Raw genomic sequence first — 10,309 nt, 5'->3', positions numbered from 1 at the left:
AAAGTAAGTAATATTTGTAGAATGCCGAAATTACCTCATACAGCACAAATATGTTGCTCAACAATAACACAAGTTACAAAATTGTGTAGTTCAACTTCAATATTAGCCACACAAGAAGGAGCAATGACTTGTAATATAATCCTATCAAGTACTGTTAAGGACACCCGCATTCTTAAAGTAGTGACTGCTAACTTTTCCACTAACAAGCCATCGGCAGCAGGGGGCAGCAAAACGTTTTGTTTTACAAATAAAAACCTCAAGCATGAAATCTCTGCAACAAGCAAAAACGAGAGGAATTATGTTCAGTTAAGAATGCAAAAGCAACTGCTCTTCGGTGTAGCTTTAGGTCGGTTTGTCGCTGTTTCAAGCAGGTTTCGAGTTTAAGAAGAATATTCAATAATTATTATTAATTATTCAATATAAACACAACTTCAACGTATTGATGTCAACTACTTCAAACAGCAACCTCAATTTGATTTTATTGTAAAAAAAACTGTTTATATATTGACATTTCACTTTGGGATATATTTTATTAATAGCTTTTTCATTGGAAAAAAAATTTTTTTTCTTGAAGAAAAAATACATTTTCTGAAAAATACACATTAGTGTAGTATGTCAATATTTCCAGGGGATACATGCTTTCTGATCGGAAAATATTGTTCGACACTATTTATTTGTTTGTGTATTATTTGTTAATCTGGCCAATCACGTGCCGTTTATTTCCAAGCCTCTGTCACTCTTTTCCTCTAGCCAGTCCTTTTTTTAAGAGACAAAAGTTCGCTTCAAACTATTTCTTCTAACCTCCCTCATCCGGGATCTGGGCCACTGTTGTGTTTTACAGTCTAAAGAGCATCCGGCCGCTTTTGCTTTCTATCAGAAATAATTCGAGTAATAGTTTCTTTAACGTGTCGGTATACTTCCTGTGTTGAAGGCGCACGCTGCTCTGTAGATCGATACGTTCCCCTCCGTTCAATAATAATAATAATAATAATAGTAGTATTGATCTAGCTTCTGACACCTCTCGCATTATGCCAGCACCAAGGTAAGACCGAATGTAATTGTCATTATTTTATAGGGTTTAAATTGTTGCCTGTCATTCAAAATAAACGGATATAGAGATGAAAAAGTTGTCCGTCAACCAGGTTATGTAGTTGATGTTATAATACACTTTATTTATTCACTGACTTGGTTGACATGTAATCTAGACTCACTTTACATGTCATATACTGTATGTCTTTCTTGGACTTTGGTCATGTGTATCCTAGGAGTGCTGTGAGATGCAAGAAAAATGAGATTATGACAGTTGATGTGTCAGCATTTAGAACATTATTGGACTATTAATATCACGCAGAAATGTCAAAAATGTCATGTTTTAAGATAACGATCAATATATGCCATATCATTTCAGTGAAAATACTCTCTTTGGAATGGGAAACCCACTGCTTGACATCTCAGCAGTCGTTGACAAGGACTTCCTTGACAAGTAAGTTGCATTTTTAGAGCGATGTCCTCACAACTCCTTGCTTACTATCTGAACGTTCCCTCAGGTACGGCCTGAAGCCAAATGACCAGATCCTTGCTGAAGACAGACACAAAGTCCTGTGAGTAAAAATGTCTTCGGTGTAGCACGTGGTGTAAATGTGTCGTGGCAGATGTGTAGATGCAGCCATATAAGGGGTGAACAGGTCATTCATACCACGCTACCATCCGTCCACAGTGAGCTGGGCTTAAAATAGTCCGATTTCATGTGCTCACCGAGTGTCTCCCTGAGCCGAGGCACTCACGGTAGACACATCCTTCCTGAAAATATTCAGTTAGTCATTGTAAATTCATATTTTTAAAAAGTCGAGACTGAACAGGTCAAACAATGTGCAATATCAATTAATAAGCGATCGAAGTCTCACTTATACTTCATTTTTCATTGGCAACTTTCCAAAACAAACACAAATCACAACGCGGACTGCATGAAACAAAATCCCCCACCAAAAGAAACCGTGACAAAGCAAATAATAGTTATCATAAAAGTTACAATCAAATCTGTTACCGATAACCTTTACTCCGATACAGGATACCTAAATATTACTTTTTTCGATTAAATACAATTTCTTTTTTTTTTTTAAAGGCATCGCACACACTCTACAAAGCTTGACTTAAATTTTTCAGCTTTGGTAAATGTCCACTCTAAGCTGTTTTATTACAGAAAACTATTAATCACAAATATTTTCCAGTGCAACAGAACACAAAAAATAAATCATATTATAATTTAATCGTCAATTTTCCTCAGAACACCTCACACATTTTTTGTTTTGATCAAGCGTGTGTACCAAGTTTTAAAGGCAAAATCAGCATGTCAACTTACTGTATGCCGGTTTTAAAGGCGAACCAGTGAAAGTCACGTTCATTGCAATTTATGTTGTGCATCTTGCACAACACCAAGGGGTCATCTATCAATAGCAGGGGTCATGAGGTAGCTGTTTAACTCATCTTCAAGTTGGTTGAAAGGCGCAGAAGAGGCCAATGCAGTCTAAGTCTTAAAGAAGCTGCCAAGAGACTTCTTCACACTTTTAAACAAGGGTTGTGAACTTTGAATGGTTTCAGTACCAGACCCATTTACTACAAGATAAAATAAGCAAGTAGTATCCCAGTAAGTTATCAATTTGTTGGATTGCTAGGGGGATAAGAATAAAAAAAACAGGCTATGCAATGCTCAGCGAAAGTTGTAAAAACATCAACAAACAAGTCCCGGAACTGAGCGCTCTCTTTAACCACTATTAAACACCAGATCACTGATGATTGTTTTGATGCAGGTTCTGATGATAAAGACAACATAAACACTGGTCCATCCTCGGGTGATAAGAAGTCACTGTGACTGTGAAAGATAAGAAACTGAAAAAAAATAATAATTTGAGGTGTGACTTATGTGGTGGCAAGGCCACCTACTACTAATATATATATAATTTGCAACCCTGGTAGATCTGCCTGTATTTACATGTTTAGAGATGAGTTGGTGCAGTTCTGTGAAAGCATAATTTTAACAGCAAGAACTCATGTGAAGAGAAATATACTCTGGGAATCTCTCTCTCTCTCTCAAACAAAAGTAACACTGGAAGTTTGCCCTTCATTTTATTTAAACAAACATGTGAAAGGAAAATACATTCCCTTTATTAACTACTCAACAATAGGTTAGTCTCTGAAGACATAGTAAAGATGAAGATGATTCATTTTCTAATTTAAATATTTTAATTAAAAGAGAATTTCGTGCAAACAGACATATCATGATGAATACAATAGACCACGGGTGTCAAACTCAAATACACAGTGGGGCAAAATTAAAAATTAGGACAAGGTTGCGAGCCAAACTAAATATTTATTTAAAAATTTCAATGCAATTCAGCATGTTTTCTTTTCTTTTGACATATGTAATGTTAAACCTTTTCAATAAAGAGATTTTAGTTTTGCTAACATTGAATCCAGGACAAGCATAAACAAAGAGAAACGACATTTTAAATAAGTCATAACAATAGTCTAGCTTTCAACCTCCTTTGAAATGTAGGCCTAAATATTTTTTAACAGTCCAACAATCAAACTGGCAAAAGCAACAATTTCTTCCAATGAAAATCCAACATTTCAACTTTGATCCATTAAGTAAAAATTAATTCAAGCTCAGTTTTAGTTACACTGTGATATAGCATTCTCTGCTGCACATGAGTCCAAGCCAGATACTTGGCGTCTTCTTAGAAGAGGCAATCTCATCAAAGTCTGGGGCCAAGCTCTGACCTGTGGAAATTCTGGACTGAATGAATGTGTTCGTTGGTGAGACGACTCCTGTGTGGTGTTTTGTTCATCTTCATCAAAAAGAAAAGTTGTTCACATAGATATGTGCTGCCGAACGTAGAGAGCATTTGAGCAGCTTGGGCTCGGAGTTGGGCGTCACACTTTGACTTGAGCTGTCACTACACTGCTTCAGAAAATACTGTAAAGGGATTAATACTCTTTTTTTATAGCATACCAAATTTTTTGTGAAACAACTTCACATTTTATCAAAGTTAAGCTGCAGAATTGAAGCAGCTAAAGCCGTGTGATCACGTGATCGAACCGATCTCCTTGAAAAACACACTTATATAAATACACTGTCACGTGATTTGTTCATTTGTCATTTGTAAACAAAACTTTTTTTATTTTGTAAATGTAATGCAAATGTAGTACTCGCGTGTGTGTTGCAGTTGCGTCACACATTGATATAAAACTCAGACGATCAGATCATCTTCATCATCAATACTCAGCACTTTAAGTTACTGATTTACAGTTTTATTCTTGTTAAACTCATTTTGAGACGTTTCAAATAAGCCCCCGATCGTCTGTAAATAAAGTATTAGCGTTACTAACTGTGTATGTACAGTATAAACATTTACACCGGAGCTCGTCTGCACTGATTTAAATTTAAGTATATGTGATCCATGTCAGACATGCTTAAATGAAAGAATATGAACTGTTCATCCAGTTTAAATTCATGTTTACACACGAGACAAACAGATTTGTGTTTTACGATGATGAACATATAATCTGCCTCCCACCGCTCTGGGAAGATCCTGTTTTCCCCCTTTCTTTTGGCCATTTTCCGTGAGGGGCGGAATACATTTGAGTGAGGTGACTTGTAACTTTCCTAATGCATTGTAACACAGAGGAGGGGGTGTGTGAGTCTTGAGACTGATGCTTCGACAGCAACACGTTAACAAAGCATTCTGGGATTCATAGTCATAGCGCTGCATTCGCTTATACTGGTGCTTAAATACGTAAAATACTGTAGTCTTTTTGTTTTAATTAAACTGGGAATTATATAAAAATCCTTATCTGCAAAAACGACACACACATTCGGGTTCACCTGATTTCCGATGTCCATCAAGGCCTTGTTTTGGCAGTAGACAGCACATTAATCTTGTAATCTGAAGGTCTCGAGATCTGAGCCTCACACGGGGCACTAAAAAGTAGTTAATTATATTTTACAGTTTCATCCTGTGAAGAGGTTCCTAGTCTGACGACGTGTTTAACAATATGGAGAACATGTTTTCATGATGGCGGTAACATTGTCCACGTAGCCTATGAAGTTCATCTGAGGTCTAGGAAACCGTCACCCCCCATGGTGTGTAACTACAAGGGGGCCCTTGCATAACGTCGTGTATCTTAGCTTTGCGCAGTGGCAGTATCGTAGCCCATGAGGTTTATCCGAGGCGCGATTATTGCTAGTTGAAAACTTTACCCAATACCCCGCCTTGACGACTTGAAATATAGTCGGCTATGGCAATTTTTGATGTCTCTGAGGAGACTAACTTACTGTGAAATACAATTAAAGTATACAGAATATGCTTAGACTAAATGTCAATGGAACAGTGTTTGGAACTTCCTTTACTATGTCTATGGAGACTAACCTGTTGGTAAATAGATGAGTCTTTGAGATATTTTGGACCACATCTTAACTTTCCTAACTAAAAATGGCCCAATTCCATGGGTACTGTGTGTTAGTGGTCCAGGATCTTCCAACAATTTTTTTTACTGAGAATACATTATACGAGTTAGTGAAAGTATCTGTCTAAAACCAATATTTGGTGAAAAGGTGCCCTGAATACTTGTACATTGATGGTTTTCCCTGAACCAAATTGAAATTTTATTTTGGCAATATGTGATTTCTTTTTCAGTTCACAACTATTTAGTAAGATGGCCCAATGGGCCTCACCATGAGTTAAAGGTACATGATGGAGAACACGGCTTCTTCTCAACCGCTGGCTCATCAGTTCACTCGTGTTTCTCTTCAGATCGTATAAATCTTTCGCCTTTTACTAAAGATTTCCGTGGAGAGGGACAACATGAGTCTTTACTCATTTTTTGATGCCCTCCTTTGGTGGGGCTTCCTCATTTGTTAAATGAAAACTATTGTCTTTAAAAACTGCTTGAAAGTCTTTACATGGAACCATGTCTGTCATTGAGCATCCTAAAAGTTACCATTATCCTTGATCAAGTTTCCTTACAGGTGACAAAATCTATGCAAGGTTACTATGATATTGGTTTTAATGTTGACCCAAATAATTGTTGCATTTGAAGCAAATAGCTTTGCTCTTGAAGGCATTCATCAGAGTATTCGTTTAGAAATGGTCCTCTCAACTTTGGGCTTGAACCAACAACCTTTTGGTTAACAGTCAAGCACGCTAACCGATTGCACCACAGAGACATGTGTTAGGCAAGGATAGAGAAAAGTTTAATACGTAAAATACTGTAGTCCCTTGTTTTAATTAAACTGGGAATTATGTAAAATCCTTATCTGCGAAAACGACACACACATTCGGGTTCACCTGATTTCCGATGTCCATCAAGGCCTTGTTTTGGCAGTAGACGGCACATTAATCTTGTAATCTGAAGGTCTCGAGATCTGAGCCTCACACGGGGCACTAAAAAGTAGTTAATTATATTTTACAGTTTCATCCTGTGAAGAGGTTCCTAGTCTGACGACGTGTTTAACAATATGGAGAACATGTTTTCATGATGGCGGTAACATTGTCCACGTAGCCTATGAAGTTCATCAGAGGTCTAGGAAACCGTCACCCCCCATGGTGTGTAACTACAAGGGGGCCCTTGCATAATGTTGTGTATCTTAGCTTTGCGCAGTGGCAGTATCGTAGCCCATGAGGTTTATCCGAGGCGCGATTATTGCTAGTTGAAAACTTTACCCAATACCCCGCCTTGACGACTTGAAATATAGTCGGCTATGGCAATTTTTGATGTCTCTGAGGAGTCTAACTTACTGTGAAATACAATTAAAGTATACAGAATATGCTTAGACTAAATGTCAATGGAACAGTGTTTGGAACTTCCTTTACTATGTCTATGGAGACTAACCTGTTGGTAAATAGATGAGTCTTTGAGATATTTTGGACCACATCTTAACTTTCCTAACTAAAAATGGCCCAATTCCATGGGTACTGTGTGTTAGTGGTCCAGGATCTTCCAACAATTTTTTTTACTGAGAATACATTATACGAGTTAGTGAAAGTATCTGTCTAAAACCAATATTTGGTGAAAAGGTGCCCTGAATACTTGTACATTGATGGTTTTCCCTGAACCAAATTGAAATTTTATTTTGGCAATATGTGATTTCTTTTTCAGTTCACAACTATTTAGTAAGATGTCCCAATGGGCCTCACCATGAGTTAAAGGTACATGATGGAGAACACGGCTTCTTCTCAACTGCTGGATCATCAGTTCACTCGTGTTTCTCTTCAGATCGTATAAATCTTTCGGCTTTTACTAAAGATTTCCGTGGAGAGGGACAACATGAGTCTTTACTCATTTTTTGATGCCCTCCTTTGGTGGGGCTTCCTCATTTGTTAAATGAAAACTATTGTCTTTAAAAACTGCTTGAGAGTCTTTACATGTCTGTCATTGAGCATCCTAAAAGTTACCATCATCCTTGATCAAGTTTCCTTACAGGTGACAAAATCTATGCAAGGTTACTATGATATTGGTTTTAATGTTGTCCCAAATAATTGTTGCATTTGAAGCAAATAGCTTTGCTCTTAAGAAGGCATTCATCAGAGTATTCGTTTAGAAAGGGTCCTCTCAATTTTGGGCTTGAACCAACAACCCTTTGGTTAACAGTCAAGCACGCTAACCGATTGCACCACAGAGACATGTGTTAGGCAAGGATAGAGAAAAGTTAAATACGTAAAATACTGTAGTCTTTTTGTTTTAATTAAACTGGGAATTATGTAAAATCCTTATCTGCGAAAACGCGCACACATTCGGGTTCACATGATTTCCGATGTCCATCAAGGCCTTGTTTTGGCAGTAGACGGCACATTAATCTTGTAATCTGAAGGTCACACGATCTGAGCCTCACACGGGGCACTAAAAAGTAGTTAATTATATTTTACAGTTTCATCCTGTGAAGAGGTTCCTAGTCTGACGACGTGTTTAACAATATGGAGAACATGTTTTCATGATGGCTGTAACATTGTCCACGTAGCCTATGAAATTCATCAGAGGTCTAGGAAACCGTCACCCCCCATGGTGTGTAACTACAAGGGGGCCCTTGCATAACGTCGTGTATCTTAGCTTTGCGCAGTGGCAGTATCGTAGCCCATGAGGTTTATCCGAGGCGCGATTATTGCTAGTTGAAAACTTTACCCAATACCCCGCCTTGACGACTTGAAATATAGTCGGCTATGGCAATTTTTGATGTCTCTGAGGAGACTAACTTACTGTGAAATACAATTAAAGTATACAGAATATGCTTAGACTAAATGTCAATGGAACAGTGTTTGGAACTTCCTTTACTATGTCTATGGAGACTAACCTGTTGGTAAATAGATGAGTCTTTGAGATATTTTGGACCACATCTTAACTTTCCTAACTAAAAATGGCCCAATTCCATTGGTACTGTGTGTTAGTGGTCCAGGATCTTCCAACAATTTTTTTTACTGAGAATACATTATACGAGTTAGTGAAAGTATCTGTCTAAAACCAATATTTGGTGAAAACGTGCCCTGAATACTTGTACATTGATGGTTTTCCCTGAACCAAATTGAAATTTTATTTTGGCAATACGTGATTTCTTTTTCAGTTCACAACTATTTAGTAAGATGGCCCAATGGGCCTCACCATGAGTTAAAGGTACATGATGGAGAACACGGCTTCTTCTCAACCGCTGGCTCATCAGTTCACTCGTGTTTCTCTTCAGATCGTATAAATCTTTCGCCTTTTACTAAAGATTTCCGTGGAGAGGGACAACATGAGTCTTTACTCATTTTTTGATGCCCTCCTTTGGTGGGGCTTCCTCATATGTTAAATGAAAACTATTGTCTTTAAAAACTGCTTGAAAGTCTTTACATGGAACCATGTCTGTCATTGAGCATCCTAAAAGTTACCATCATCCTTGATCAAGTTTCCTTACAGGTGACAAAATCTATGCAAGGTTACTATGATATTGGTTTTAATGTTGTCCCAAATAATTGTTGCATTTGAAGCAAATAGCTTTGCTCTTAAGAAGGCATTCATCAGAGTATTCGTTTAGAAATGGTCCTCTCAACTTTGGGCTTGAACCAACAACCTTTTGGTTAACAGTCAAGCACGCTAACCGATTGCACCACAGAGACATGTGTTAGGCAAGGATAGAGAAAAGTTAAATACGTAAAATACTGTAGTCTTTTTGTTTTAATTAAACTGGGAATTATGTAAAATCCTTATCTGCGAAAACGACACACACATTCGGGTTCACCTGATTTCCGATGTCCATCAAGGCCTTGTTTTGGCAGTGGACGGCACATTAATCTTGTAATCTGAAGGTCTCACGATCTGAGCCTCACACGGGGCACTAAAAAGTAGTTAATTATATTTTACAGTTTCATCCTGTGAAGAGGTTCCTAGTCTGACGACGTGTTTAACAATATGGAGAACATGTTTTCATGATGGCGGTAACATTGTCCACGTAGCCTATGAAGTTCATCAGAGGTCTAGGAAACCGTCACCCCCCATGGTGTGTAACTACAAGGGGGCCCTTGCATAATGTCGTGTATCTTAGCTTTGCGCAGTGGCAGTATCGTAGCCCATGAGGTTTATCCGAGGCGCGATTATTGCTAGTTGAAAACTTTACCCAATACCCCGCCTTGACGACTTGAAATATAGTCGGCTATGGCAATTTTTGATGTCTCTGAGGAGACTAACTTACTGTGAAATACAATTAAAGTATACAGAATATGCTTAGACTATATGCTTAGAAAAACGACACACACATTCGGGTTCACCTGATTTCTGATGTCCATCAAGGCCTTGTTTTGGCAGTAGACGGCACATTAATCTTGTAATCTGAAGGTATTTAGAAGTGAGCCTTACACGGGATATTGCTCCCCCTTGACGACTTGAAATACATTCGGCTATGGCAAATTTTGATGTCTCTCAGGAGACTAACTTACTGTGGAATACAATTAAATAATCATTAGTTCATTCATGTTTCTCTTCAGATCTAATAAATCTTTCGCCTTTTAATAAAGATTTCCATGGAAAGGGACAACATGAGTCTTGACTAATTATTTAATGCCCTGCTTAGGTGGGGTGTTCTTGTATGGTTAAAGCAAAATATAGTTTATCAAGAAATGCTTCATCAAAGATGGTTTTTCATGAACCCTCATCAAACCATCAGTAGTAAATATTTTCTTATAACTTTTAACAAACATGATTTTCTGTCATTGATAATCTTAAAAGTTTCCAAAGAGCAAGACATCTAAACACTGTTGTAGTTCCTTAGGATTTGATGGCATTCAAC

At 37.7% G+C, this 10,309-nt stretch overlaps 1 protein-coding gene and 8 non-coding genes across 10 annotated transcripts in view; all 9 read left to right on the top strand.

Annotated features, from left to right (window-relative positions):
* The first annotated feature begins 915 nt into the window (after positions 1–915).
* The window catches only part of LOC148078785 (adenosine kinase-like), a 143,572-nt gene continuing 134,178 nt past the window's right edge, over positions 916–10,309 (top strand). The window contains exons 1-3 of one of the 2 annotated variants that reach the window (XM_087792751.1): positions 916–1,042; positions 1,409–1,483; positions 1,548–1,601. In XM_087792751.1, coding sequence (XP_087648877.1) covers positions 1,029–1,042; positions 1,409–1,483; positions 1,548–1,601 — 143 coding nt within the window. In that variant the 5' untranslated portion in view covers positions 916–1,028. Of the gene's footprint in view, positions 1,043–1,391; positions 1,484–1,547; positions 1,602–10,309 lie in introns of those variants that run through there. The other variant, XM_087792750.1, reaches the window with a different exon arrangement.
* LOC148078793 (U4 spliceosomal RNA) lies at positions 5,184–5,323 on the top strand. Its single transcript, XR_015711693.1, has one exon. It is a non-coding gene; the product is annotated as a U4 spliceosomal RNA (small nuclear RNA).
* On the top strand, positions 5,791–5,904 carry LOC148078792 (U5 spliceosomal RNA). Its single transcript, XR_015711639.1, has one exon. It is a non-coding gene; the product is annotated as a U5 spliceosomal RNA (small nuclear RNA).
* LOC148078791 (U4 spliceosomal RNA) lies at positions 6,646–6,784 on the top strand. The gene has a single exon (XR_015711767.1). It is a non-coding gene; the product is annotated as a U4 spliceosomal RNA (small nuclear RNA).
* On the top strand, positions 7,253–7,366 carry LOC148078790 (U5 spliceosomal RNA). The gene has a single exon (XR_015711682.1). It is a non-coding gene; the product is annotated as a U5 spliceosomal RNA (small nuclear RNA).
* Positions 8,102–8,241, top strand: LOC148078789 (U4 spliceosomal RNA). Its single transcript, XR_015711692.1, has one exon. It is a non-coding gene; the product is annotated as a U4 spliceosomal RNA (small nuclear RNA).
* On the top strand, positions 8,709–8,822 carry LOC148078788 (U5 spliceosomal RNA). The gene has a single exon (XR_015711638.1). It is a non-coding gene; the product is annotated as a U5 spliceosomal RNA (small nuclear RNA).
* Positions 9,567–9,706, top strand: LOC148078787 (U4 spliceosomal RNA). The gene has a single exon (XR_015711691.1). It is a non-coding gene; the product is annotated as a U4 spliceosomal RNA (small nuclear RNA).
* LOC148078786 (U5 spliceosomal RNA) lies at positions 9,988–10,100 on the top strand. The gene has a single exon (XR_015711689.1). It is a non-coding gene; the product is annotated as a U5 spliceosomal RNA (small nuclear RNA).

This window comes from Callionymus lyra, chromosome 6, assembly GCF_982586985.1.
Source record: "Callionymus lyra chromosome 6, fCalLyr1.hap1.1, whole genome shotgun sequence".
Classification (NCBI taxonomy): Eukaryota; Metazoa; Chordata; class Actinopteri; order Syngnathiformes; family Callionymidae; genus Callionymus; species Callionymus lyra.
The sequence above is the reverse complement of the archived record's forward strand: the minus strand, read 5'-3'. Positions and strand labels throughout refer to the sequence as shown.